The sequence below is a fragment of the Catharus ustulatus genome, chromosome 3 (assembly GCF_009819885.2).
Source record: "Catharus ustulatus isolate bCatUst1 chromosome 3, bCatUst1.pri.v2, whole genome shotgun sequence".
NCBI lineage: Eukaryota > Metazoa > Chordata > Aves > Passeriformes > Turdidae > Catharus > Catharus ustulatus.
In genome coordinates this window covers 1,928,842-1,941,542 of record NC_046223.1, presented here as the reverse complement: position 1 = coordinate 1,941,542, position 12,701 = coordinate 1,928,842, and the positions used below count along the sequence as shown (strand labels likewise).

Sequence of the window (12,701 nt, the reverse complement as noted above, 5' to 3'; positions counted from 1 at the left end):
CTGAGATAATATTAACTCTCCTGCTGACCTTTAAGACAACACATCAATTGCAGGGGAGATAGTTTTAGGCCAAACCAGCTAACCTGACAAGGTTAAAGGCTGAAATGCAGCTTTTGCTCCCTTTTACAGAACACCTTCCATGGTCAGTGTAGATGAAAACCCCAGTGTATTGGTGGCCCCTTTAAACCCTTTCCACAACCAATGTCTTACAAGTGAACTTGCAGAAGAATCCCACATGGCTTGATAACACCTTCAGGGCAAGGCAGGAAGTGAGGAGTCCTTCAAACAGATAAGGATTGCTAGTGAGGATACTCACACAGGGATAGACTGCCTAGCTTACGCACCTGCAGCAGCCACCCCAGCTCTGGATTTGTGCTTCCAGAGCTTTTCTGGAAAAGGCAGTGTGATCTGCTTCAGTGCAGCTTTTGATGACAGTGGTGTCTGTCTGTCTGTCCATGGCCTGAGACATGGGCACAAGCCTGGGAGTTAACTGTGCACTGCAGAGACAGCCCAAAGGGAATTAGTTCTTTTATTTAAGAATAAACTGACTCTGACTGCTGCTTGGCCATGTGGTTCCTTCAAGACAAAAAGGCAAGTAACTGGGTTACATTTAGAAAAATGATTTTAATGAACAGGAAAATGGCATTTAATCTTTTGGTGCATCCTGGATTTTATGAGTAAATTTCATGGGAAACTGTGTAAATGGAACATAATTATTTTTAAAATAGAATCCTTTGTTATTAGCTGCATAACTGTCGTGTGTACATAAAGCACCCTGCTGTACAGACAAAAGACTGGAAAAGTTTCCTGGAGAGTTACTGCTATTGAAAGAATAAAAATTGAAGCAGTGGGATGAACTTTTGGTTCACAGACTCAAATACTGAATGTTAAACCTGGCTGAGAGAAAATCACTTTATTCTGATAACCGGATTAGTTAGAACAAAAATAGAGAAAATTAAGAACTGAAGAGCAGAAAATTAAGGTGGAATGCAATTTAAAGAGTAAGTAGATGATGTAGGCTTTCATTTTCATCCCCCCTAGTGTCCAGCTAATTAAAATTACAATCAAAATGAAAGTCTAAACTTGTAAATATCTTTAGCTAATGATTTTGTCTTTTTAATCATCTTCACATTCAAAGACTTTATTTTATTCATTTAGAGCTTTACAATAAAATGAAATTGTTTTTCTCTAGTAAAATCCTTTTAATTTTTGTTATCTGTTTCTTTTTACATCATACATTATGTATTTTCCTCTTTTCTTTCTAATTTCTGCACAGTATTCTCTACTCTTATGGTCTGTGCTCCTCTTAGGCATTTACTTAAAACTGCTATAAAATAAAATGGAACAAAGTGCTATAATGTAAACTTTTTGCTTAGTGCAAAATCCCTGGAGTTGCATCTTCTGGCTCCCAAACTGATCCAGACAAACAGCAGCTTTCTTCATAAGGTACATCTACAATGAATTCTTAAGTCACTGATCACATAATACTTACTGTTCTGTCTAAATTTAAAATTTTATCTCCTTTGTCTCTAAGACAAATAATGAATTTGCTCCAGTTTATCAACTGCTATTTGTGGGTAATGGCTGGGTTTTTTCTGTGACTTGTTAGATCCTTTTTGGTTTGCATGCTTATTTCAGTGTGACATTTATAAAAGAATGTATTTAGTTTTGCTTCAAAATTTGTTTTTTATTATACAAGTTTTCTAAAGTGTGCTGAAGAAACCTTGAAACTGCTGCTTAGTGATACAGTTCTGTCTTAATGACTTCCCTCATTTTGGATAATAGGAATTTCATTTTGTTTTGATAGACTTAAAATGGGCACTAGGGTTGTAACTTAGCCATAACAATGTACTTCAACACTACACAGATACATTTATTCTGCAAACTGGCTCATTTTAACCCCAGTGTTACTTGCACGATCCAGCTACACTGTAAAATCTGAGGATTCTGCACTGGATTCTGGGTGTCAGCCTGGATTCTGAGCTCTGCTGGAGCTTGTATATATAGGGGGTTTGTATTTTGTGTATTGTAGTCAGAAATCCCACAAACAGGCAGTGCCAACACCCGGGTGAAACACCAGAAGTGCAAAATACTCAGATTTGGTAGCTGCTGATGGACAGAAATGCAGTGTGAATGCATCTAAAAGCGCTCGACCTTTAGCTTTATAGACAGGTATTTCTCATCTATAACAACTCTTATGGATGCTTCAAGTCATATCTCTACAGGAGATTCATGTGTGGGTTTGCAATTTTTAACCTACCTTTTTTGACCTACCTGGGAAGACTTACACATCAGCCATCACTCTGGTATCTGAATTATGTTCAGGCAAAACCTATTAGCAGCAAAAAACTCCCTAAAACTATCATAAACTGTGTGAGGTATTTTAGATGTTATAAAACTTCAAACTGGAAGAAAACATTTTCATTTGTTGATCTTTGCTTGGCTTCTCTTGGACATTAAGAGGAAAGCATGTTAATATTAGACACTTTTTTGCAAGATAATGATCAGTTTTATAGCAGTGCACATATACAGATCTCTCCTGAAATAGTCCCATTTTACACTGGTAAAAGCAAGGCCAGATTTTGGCCCAGCATGTTTTGGAATCTCTAACAACACACAGCCCCTGGTTCTGAAAGGCAACTTTCATCTGGCTGCCTGGAAGATCTCCAAGAGCTTGTGCTCTGCAAGGTTTGAAAGGGATTAACTGCATACTCTTGTGCCTTTAGAATCAATATAACATATGGATTGGCCTCATCTTCCTGAGCTGCCACTGACTGCAAAGGGAGTATTTGTACAATTGGGGAAGATGTAATTGGGCTTAAAGGCTCTGTGTTTTTTATGTGCAGAGTTAATTTATGTGAATGCATTAATGTTCATACATCAGTCATTTTGCTGGGTCATCTGCCAAAAAGAGTGCCAAGACTTTGCCTATATAGACAAAGATGAACGTGTGCTTGGAGAGCCCTCTAGTCCCAAGACATTTTTAAAATAGCCAATGCTCACTTAATCATTTTATACTGTTAATAGATCAATCACTGCTCTTGGTTTGGATATGATATTAAAGTTCTTTAAATATAGAAGAATAATTGCATTCAAAATCATCAGAACAGAGGCGTTTGCTGCTTAGACACTTCTGTGAACAGCTGCACTGCTTTGTACTGAGGTGTTATGAGGGAGGTGTCCAGAGCCTCTGAGTTTGTGAGCTGTTAATGATGAAAAATGTTTTAAAATAGCCAGAAATAAAAGTAGAGAGTAAGAAAACTCTATGCAAATAGGACCACAAAATGCTTTGGGTTGGAAGGGACCTTAAATACCCTCTAGTTCCAAAGCCTGTCATGAGGAGGCACACCTTCCACTATCTCAGGTTGTTCCAAGCCTTGTCCAAGCTGGCCTTGAACAATTCCAGGGGTGGGGCAGCCTCAGCTTCTCTGGGTCTCATTACCCTCACAGGAAATAATTTATTCCTAACACCTAATCTAAACCTGCTCTGTCTCACTGTGAAGCCATTTTCCTGTCACTCCAGGGATAAGCCAGGGAAGCAGTGTCTGTGGAAACTGTGCCAGTAAGATGTTGTGGCCTGGCAGGATGGTGTAGAAGGAAAGCCTGGTGTTTCTCACCTGTGTGCTCTTCCATTGTCTGATCTAAAATCTTGCTTCCAAAAAGGGTGGTTTGGCTTGTGGATGTGCCCTCCTGATGCTTTCTTCATGTCATCTCTAGTGCTTCTGTCACAGCTTCAGTAAACCAGGCTAGCTTAAAAAGAATTTTAAAAGAACCACGTTAGCTTTTGGTCAGTGACCAAACATTGGGAACCAGAGCTGGCATAAGGGAGAAGAGGCTGCAGGGCCAGGAATGCCAGGAACAGGGGAAGGGGAGAGCACAGCAGTCCCTGAGAGCAGCAGGGAGCCTTTCAGGGGGAGCAGCAGTCCAATGAAACCCTTTCCAGGTAACAACCATGGTTTGCTGCTTTAATCACAGAAAGCTTCAGTGAGTCCCAAAAATGGTTGTTGGTGAGTTTGAGGTGTGCTTTAAAACAGTGGAAAACTGAAGCTCAAGGGAGGAAAACTTCTGAGGACAAGGCTGGAGTGTTATTTTTCTTCTTTTTTAGTCTAGGACTTCAGTTAAGTTTTCAGCTTTGCAGCTTTTAGGCACAAGGAAGCAAATTTGCCTTTATTAAAAAAACCTGCAACTACACAATGCTCAAAGTAGTATTTTGGTATATTTAGTTATGAGTTCTTACATATTGTTTTACTTTTAAGAATTAATAAGTGCTGGCATTTTTAAACTGTGGTCTATAACGCACTTTGGAGAGGCCTGAGAAGTTGTTCTCTGTTTTTTTTAGGTCTGCTTAAAAGATAAAGCCACGCTAGAAAAACAGCTTGTGGGAAAATATACTAAATCCTATTTATAACAGCAGATTGTGTGACTGCTAGGTAGATGAGGAATCACCTCAGGAGAGAGGTGCTGCTCTCTGAAATAGAGATGCTTTGTATCAAAAAATAATCTAAACTAGAAAAGTTTGAGAACACTTGATCGATGGCTTTTTGCTCTTAGTAACATTGACCTTCAGTGGCTTGAAATACTATTGTAATTTTTCAATTTGCTATTCTAAAATCCAGATTTCATAAACATATTATTATCTTTCCATTATGATTACTTATTGCCTCCAAGGTCTACAATGCTTTCCTGGAACATCTAAATGGAAATGGGATTAGGATGAGATTCTGTCACTCAGGGGATTTGTGGGAAAAGGTGGGGATGTGCACAGAAAAGGTCATTTCTTAGGGGTGAGATGAATAAAACGACACTGAGTTATGGAAAAGGACAGCAATAACAGTATTAGCCACTTTGCATGGGTTTAAATAGATTGTTTTTTGTTGGAGACACTAATGCTGGAGAACAATGCACTGTTATTTTCTTGCCTTTCATAACATCCTTAAATAAATAAAAAAAATCAGCTCTTAAAAAATCCACATTATTTCAATGTGGTTCCAAGTGCATTCTGACTGATGAATGCACTTTCTTTCTGACTGTTTGTGGGATAACTTAACTAACAAAATTGAGCCCAGAAATTGGTGCTTTCAAGTGTTTGCTCTGTACACTGCTTGTTTTGCCACTGGAGTCATGATTTTATTGATGGCTTAACTGGCTGAATATGATATTTGAATGGACAAGTAATTAATAACATACTCCATTACGATTCTTCTGGCAAACTATAATTGTAATTAAATTGGTATATGTGGCCTGTGGCTGAAAGATCAGATCAGTGCTCCTTTCCCTTGAGGAACAGAGCTGTCCAACTTCACTGATCTTGTTTTTCAATTTTTTTCTGCTTTAAAAATGCTGGTCTGTGTGCCAGATTAAAGTAATGTGATGCTTCAAGTAATTGTGTTTTTTTACAGAGTTTAAATGTGTGCAGCACACACAGTGTAAGATAATGATTAATGTTTTCTCGACCCCAGTAGTAGAACATTTTATGCTTCTGATCTTATGGTATTTTTATTTAGATACATTACTCTATAAATGTACTTGGCTAAAGGGATTTGACATTTTTTTAATGCCAGAGACTCAGATAAGCATGGCCAAAAAAAAAAAAGAAGAAAAAACTCCCTGCCTTCAGTTTTGCACTTGATGCAATTAAGAAATAATCAGTGGACCTGGTAAAGTACAGAGCAACTTCACAATTAAATAAGGTAATTTCTAGTGCAATGCATACTGAGAGAAAACAGCTCAAGAGGAGAAATGTTTTGGTCAAAATTAAATTAATAGATAGCACGAGGGATACAAATTGCTATGAAACATTGGATTAACTGCTCGTGGTGAGCCATGCTGGGTAGTGAAAGGCACAGGAACAGCTTCAGGGGAGCCAACTACAGAAGGGCTGAACACCGTGGTATTTAAAAGCTGATCGCGCATATGTTTAGACAATGTTTCTTGCATTGGTAACAGTCTGCGATGTCCAAAGTTTTCTGGAGCAGAAAAGGGTGAGTAAACCAACATTCTTGCACAGACGTGAATCTTTCTTTCTCGGGTAGGCTGAAAGTTCGCTGGAATTCTGGAATTCACCAGCGACACTTCCAAGGTATAAAAAAAAAGTTGAACTGTGGTGAGAATATATATTTAGTAGCACATATTGTGAAAATCTTACTATGGTGAGTTTACATGTCAAATCTTGGGACTCTTTCACCAATCTATTGCCTCCTAGTGCATTCTATATTATATTTCCAAGAGCCTCTTTCAGCAATAAAGCTGAAAAGGGTTTCATGCTTTTAACTGCTCTATTTCCATGCAATACTTGTGAATGGGTCTCCTAAGCTAAGGAAACAGGATTTAGTTGTGGATGGAGCTTCTCTTCGTAAAACTGTGTTTTCCTGCTCAAATGTATCCAATTAGGCAAAAAAGCAGTGGGTTTTTTTTTCCTTAAACATGCCTATTTGGGCAGAAATTGAGTCTTGCAGTATGCTCAGCCTCAGTGATGTGCAAAGTTTTAATGCCTTCTGAAACATATGCATAAAACCCCAAAGTTTTAAGTTTTTCTCCTCAGGCTTTCCCACATACAGGTCCTGGCTGCAACCCACCCAGAAAAGAGAGGAAGGTTTTTATCCCAACACCTGTATGAGAGAGCAGAAGAGGTATGATGACCCTGAAAGTGTTACAGTAGGAAATGTTGACTCCTAGAAAATAATGCATTAATCGAGTAACCCCTTACCCTGGGTGGCACGAAAATCTCCATGACACAGTCAGCTGACTACTATGAGCCTTACTTAATAGTTAATAATACTTAATAGTTACCCTTACTTAGCAGCTAGTCCTTATGTAATCCAGTCCCCTCAGGATGTCCGAGGGAACGCCGGCTCTGCTCTAGGACTCTGCTCTGGAAAAGACGCTCCTCAAAGTAGCGGCATGTAAAAAGTGACATCTTCCCTTCGATGTGGGAGAACACGGGGTTGCTTCTCGGGGTTCCATGGAAGCTGCCCCTCAAGAGTTCTGGACACCGCGGGGCCTCTCCCTCAGGCTTTCCCGCTTTCGGGACGTGTGCCCGGCTCCCCTGAGGGTGCGCATCCCTCAGGGACACAACCCTCTCCTCAGGTGTGCATCCCTCAGGGACACAACCCTTCACTCAGGTGTGCTCCCTTCAGGTGTGCTCCCCTCAGGGACACAACCCTTTCCTCAGGTGTGCTCCCCTCAGCGGCACAACCCTCCCTCAGGTGTGCTCCCCTCAGCGGCACAACCCTTCCCCTCAGGTGTTCTCCCCTCAGGGATGCAGTCCTCCCCTCAGGTGTGCTCTTCCTTCATGTGTGCGCTTCCCTCAGGTGTGCGCTCCCCTCAGAGACAACCCTCCCCTCAGGTGTGCTCCTCTCCTCGGGTTCTCCTCCCCTTAGTGACGCGCACCTCGCCCCTCAGGTACGCTCCCTCATCCTCAGCTGTGCTCCCCTCAGCGGTACAACCCTCCTCTCAGGTGTTCTCCCCGCTCAGGTGCGCTCCTCCCCTCAGTGCCAGGTTTGTCCCCTCAGGTGCGCTCCTTCCCACAGGTGCCCGCCCCTCAGCGTCGCGCGCCGCCCCTCACGAGCCCGCCCCGCCCTCCCTTCCCCTCAGGCGCGTGCGCCGCCCGCCGGCGGGGGCGGGGCCTCACGTTCGAACGGCGGCGGCGCCGGGCAGGAAACATGGCGGGAACGCGGGATCTGCTCCGGCACTGCCCGCTGCTGCTGCCGCAGGACCGCCACGGCACCGCCTACGAGGGCTTTGTCACTGCCCAGGTACCGCGGCCCGGGCGCCGCTTGGCCTGCGGACCTTACTCCGAGGAGGGCGGGGGGTGCTTCCCGCCCTGCCGGGTCTGGGGGTTGCTTCCCGCTGTTCCGCGGCTCGCTCTGAGGGGGGAAGCGCTTTCCACTTTCCTGGCTCTGAGGGGGAGGCGCTTCCCGCCCTGCCGGCGTTTCTGGCTGAGCCCCGGGGAGTGCGAACTGGGGAATGGCGCTTCCCTGCCCTGAGGGATCCCGCCGCCGTCCCGCGGGTTTGCCCAGGGAATGGCTTCCTGCTGCCTTCTGGGCTGGGTTAGTCGTGCTGACAAAAGTGGTTTTGGGGCGAGGCTGAGTGTGCCAGTTCATGGCCTGTGGTAAAAGTTGACATAAGTGACTGATGGTGGGTGTTTTCCTTTCATTTGTTTACTTGCAAGGCTTCCGCTTCAGCTGTATCGTCCCTCCCACGTGGAAAGCGCGGTGCTGGGGCAGGGTGAGGAGGATGCTCCCAACCTGGCTTTGCCATCACTGATGATATTGTCCAGCTGTGGCTCCTTAAAATACACGTACACAGCTCCAAACGGGTCTATTTTAATTTAGAAATAGCGTGCGGGTTTACTCCGCCAAGTAGATGACAAAAGACATGGGCTGTGTCCACTAGCATTGTCAGAAATGTAGTTGACATTGAGATTGAAAGGAACCTCTGGAGATCCTCTGCTTTTAGACCTTTTGCAGTCGGGTTGTGAATACCTCCAAGCACAGAGAGTGGGCAGCCTCTTAGACGGCCTGTCTGGTTTTATCTATTAAGAGGTTTTTAAATTCCATTTAGGTGATATTTCCTGTATCCCCGTCAGTGTGTGTCACCCAGCTCTGGCTGTACCTTCTTTAGTCCTTCCTTGATTCCTATCCAAGCTCCCTCAGGCTCTCCTGGCATCAGGGATGCTTTGAGCTCTTGGTCACCTTCAGAGCTCCTCCAGTATGTCCATGCCTTGCTTGTGTGCTCCCAACTTCAATGTCCTGAGCTGGGATAGGGTCTGGAATAAAAGTTTTAAGATAAGTTATCTGCCCCCTTTGCTTCAGGGCTTCATTGAGTTTATTTCAGTTTTATTTCGCCCATCCCGTAGGAAAGCAGAAGGAGGATCTCAATGAGGACTGAAAGTACAAGCAGCAGGGATTTAGAAACTGCCCCATGTGGACTGCACTAACAGGAAAAAAAGTAACTTTATGTACTCGAGACTGTTTTTGTTTACAATTTGTAAAGCTGCTGAAATGTGCTGTGGATCAGTGCCCAAGGTTCTTTTTAGTGTAGTTACTTTTATGATCAGCGTCTGTTTTGACTTTCACTGGAGTTGAAGACAATTTTTCAAGAACAGTAGCATGATTTGGATTAAATTAGGTGTTTTGGTCTTGTCCAGATTTGGATAAGGTTTCTTTTTCTCCTGAAAGGTGTTATGTTTACTTTATGAAATGTGATGTACTGAGAGAGAGTTTTTACTGACTATTGTGAATTAAAGGTCAAGAGTTTTTCAACTTCAGAATTAAAATCAACGTTATTTGTGCCTGTCACTCATGCTGCTTTTTATCCTTAAGGAAAGAGATTCTGAATAATATTCCTGAAAGATAGAAAAGACCAGGTTTCTTTCTTAGTAGCTGATCTGATGGGGAATCATTCCCACAAGTGTCTAATATTTTTTTCTTTTCTGACCATCCTATTAACTAAATGCTTCTTTTCAAGGGTAGAGACTTCCACATCAGGATACTGCTACCTGTGGATTTGCAACTGAAAAATGCCAGGTAAGAGACTTTTATGATAGCAGTTTCTCTAAGTGTGATGTAATGAAGTTAATTTTGATAAAAGTAATAATGGATATGAAAATGAGTTATTCTTTTTTCCCAATATCAATGTTATTAATTAATTTCACTGGTTTCAGCTTAACTTTGCAACAAAATTGCACAGCATCAGTGTTAATAAATGCTGACAATAAGCATTGCCTATATCAAAATATTTTGTTGTTAATTAAATTTGAAATATGTTGTAATTAATTGGCTGTATTTACATAAATGAAGCAATGTACTTGGGAAAAAATATTTTTTTTTATATAATTTATATTTATAGATCATTTATGTTTATAGATCCATTTGGGAAACAGAAAATCCAGTGCAAAGCTGTAAATTTAAGCAATTATGTAAGCAATGATGGTTAACAGAGCTTTTTAACTTCCTTTTCTATTTGCTGTTTCTATGTATTAATTGGTATTAATTGACCCAAGCTCTGTTCTTATTTCTGTGTTTATCCCAGCAGTCTGTGGGAAGTGGGGTGAAAGGGGCTGATCCACACACATGGATGAGCCTTTAACTTTGGATTCCAAAGTTCTGCCTGGGCCAAACTGGGAGCAGATGTGCTGTTCCATAACTTTACAGCATTCTAGGTTGGGTAATTAAAACTGCAGTGCAGGTAACTTTGACATTTTCAGGTTCTCACTTTTAAATATTAGTGTATTTTATGAAGTCACACTCACTTGCAAGAATTATGTTGTTGTTTGCAGCACAGAACGGGCTTTTGCAGGTTGATGCTTAATTTTTAATGGGCTTTGGCACAGTGACATTTGGAAGTTTTAAGTAACTTTGAACATGAAACTCAAAGCAGTTTTGAAGTATTGTTTCCTTCCTTTGTTTTTTTTCCAAGAAAAGCTGTTGTGCTGTTGAGTGTAGAAGGCTTTCTGCTGTCCTTTAAAAATCCTGTGCTGTGAATTTAAAATTTGTACAAAACTCTGTTTGTCTAGGATAGAGTGCAGCTGGCGTCTGAAGAGGATCCTGCATGGATATAGGCACATTTTAAAGCAGGTATACAAGTTTAAAACCACTTATTTAAATATTATTAAACAGTCTTAAATCTTTGTTTATAATGAATCTGAAAAGCTTGTACTCATACACTATTCTAAAAGGGTTAAAGAGCCAAGATTTATTTTCAAATGCCTGTAGGCTTACAAGTAAGTATAATAAGAAATTGATAGAATTTACTAAGTAGTTATTTTTTTTCAACTTTTTTTTTTTGAGATCAGGCTAGAACAATTTTTATAAATTTTGAATTTTTCTTTTCTCTCTCAATTAGAAACAGATTTTTTTTTCCTTTTTTTTAAATATATTCACTTTTTTACAAGTTGTTCATAAGGTGAAGGAGAGAATTCACATTAATTGTGAATAGACTCAGTTCATTCTTGGGATCTGAATTGTATCTCTGTATCCAAAGGAAGCTTTGGAGCGAGAACACAGAAGCCTTTGAGTCCCAAAGAATAATTTGTTTCCAAGGAGGAACCTTTGCCACAGGTGTTGGTTGAGACACTGTATCTCATGGAGGTGGTTTCATAAATACATCCAGCTGATACCAGGGAGTGTTTCATTCTCTGTAAAGTTTCCTGGAAGTTTTCTTCTATAATTGAAAAATTTAAACATGTGGTATGCACTTGGTCTTTTTTATGTTTGGCTTGACAATACCAGAAAAACAGTTGGGCTGAAGCACCAGAAGTTATGGGTTGCAGAAAATCAACTAATCCTCTTTCCTCCAGAGGCTGCACAGCTGCCCAGATCTTGTCAGCTTTATGGTGGAGCTGAAAACTGTTTTGGTGAGTGGCAGAATATGTGTGTGGGACATGGGATGCTCTTAGAGCTTTGGTTGGCTTTCACTTTCAGTTTTATACAGGTTAACTGTTACACAGATTTATAGCTTTTATTTTTTATTTTCTTTTTTAGGAAGAGGTGATTTTGTATATATGCTGTTCATGTAATAGCTGTTTAAATATTCTTTAGGATTTTAAGTGACTGTATTCTTTGGAAGTTGAAGTGCTTTAGAAAATTTAAAATCCCAGCAAGGGATCTCAGTGTAGAGCCATCCTCTTTACTGTGATTTTCTTGGAATTCCTGTTTATTGTCTAGATGGTAAAGCAGGCTTGTAATTACACAATGGGTTATACAGTCAGTGGATGCGCTTTCATCTTTCATTGTCTAACAATTTGACAAATCAATGCAGAAAGCTTTTTTTTTTCCCCTAGTATTTCAGAGGCTACTCTTTATTATTCTTTTAAAAGTTTTTCAGGTCTGAGGTTGAAGTGTAGCAAACCTTTTAATAAACATGAAACTGGGAATTCTTATCTATTAGTAAAACATTATTCTATGAGAATTCTTGCTGATGAATACTTCATCCAACCTACGTTACTTTGGGAATAAAACACAGAAAGTATTCTTCAAAACTGCAGCAGAAGTTCCTCCTGACATTACACTGCTGTTTTGCTATGCTTGGAATAGACCTAAATAAAAATATCTATTTTGGAATATTTTACAATAGTTATTTCAATCTATTTGCCTATGCACACAAACACTCAGAAAATGAGAATGCAGTGAAAGTGTAATTCATTCATAATAGCAAAATACAGATCCTCAGTTACTGCAGAGAATGAAAACACTGACAGTGGTGTGGGAGAACTGGGCAGAGATGATTGTTGTCTTGTAGATCACATTTTCATTTAAATATATTTTATTTTAAATTATTAATAATCTTATTCTAAATGTATGTGTTCTCTAAGCATAATTTTAACTTAAATGCACTTTTAAAGAACAAGTAGCACAACACAACTGAAACACACAGGGCTTATTTTTCAAAGCAATGTGAACTTTTTGATAAAGACTTCTTTTTGAGACATTACTACATTCTTGATGAGTGTCTGTACCAAAACTTACTCTAAAGGATCCTGTGATGTTAAAACTGAGAAACTGATTTTGTTTTTTGATTGCTATATAAACTTTATACATATATATAAAATACAGAGAATGTCATAGATGTGTTGTCTTTTGTGGCAGTGGAGCCCAGGAGACAGCTGTGGGCTTAATAGAACCTTCTTTTGAAATGTTCTTTCAGTCAAGATGCTTGACTTCAAATTTATTAGCTGAAAAAGAGGCACATTTGATATTTGC

The 12,701-nt window shown here is 40.4% G+C and overlaps 1 protein-coding gene across 2 annotated transcripts in view; it reads left to right on the top strand.

Moving 5' to 3' along the window:
* FANCL (FA complementation group L) overlaps positions 1 to 12,701 on the top strand; it is a 65,424-nt gene that overhangs the window by 37,851 nt on the left and 14,872 nt on the right. Inside the window, exons 1-4 of one of the 2 annotated variants that reach the window (XM_033056059.2) lie at positions 7,649 to 7,754; positions 9,469 to 9,527; positions 10,517 to 10,577; positions 11,300 to 11,356. In XM_033056059.2, the coding sequence (XP_032911950.1) occupies positions 7,662 to 7,754; positions 9,469 to 9,527; positions 10,517 to 10,577; positions 11,300 to 11,356 (270 nt within the window). In that variant the 5' untranslated portion in view covers positions 7,649 to 7,661. Of the gene's footprint in view, positions 1 to 7,648; positions 7,755 to 9,468; positions 9,528 to 10,516; positions 10,578 to 11,299; positions 11,357 to 12,701 lie in introns of those variants that run through there. The other variant, XM_033056058.2, reaches the window with a different exon arrangement.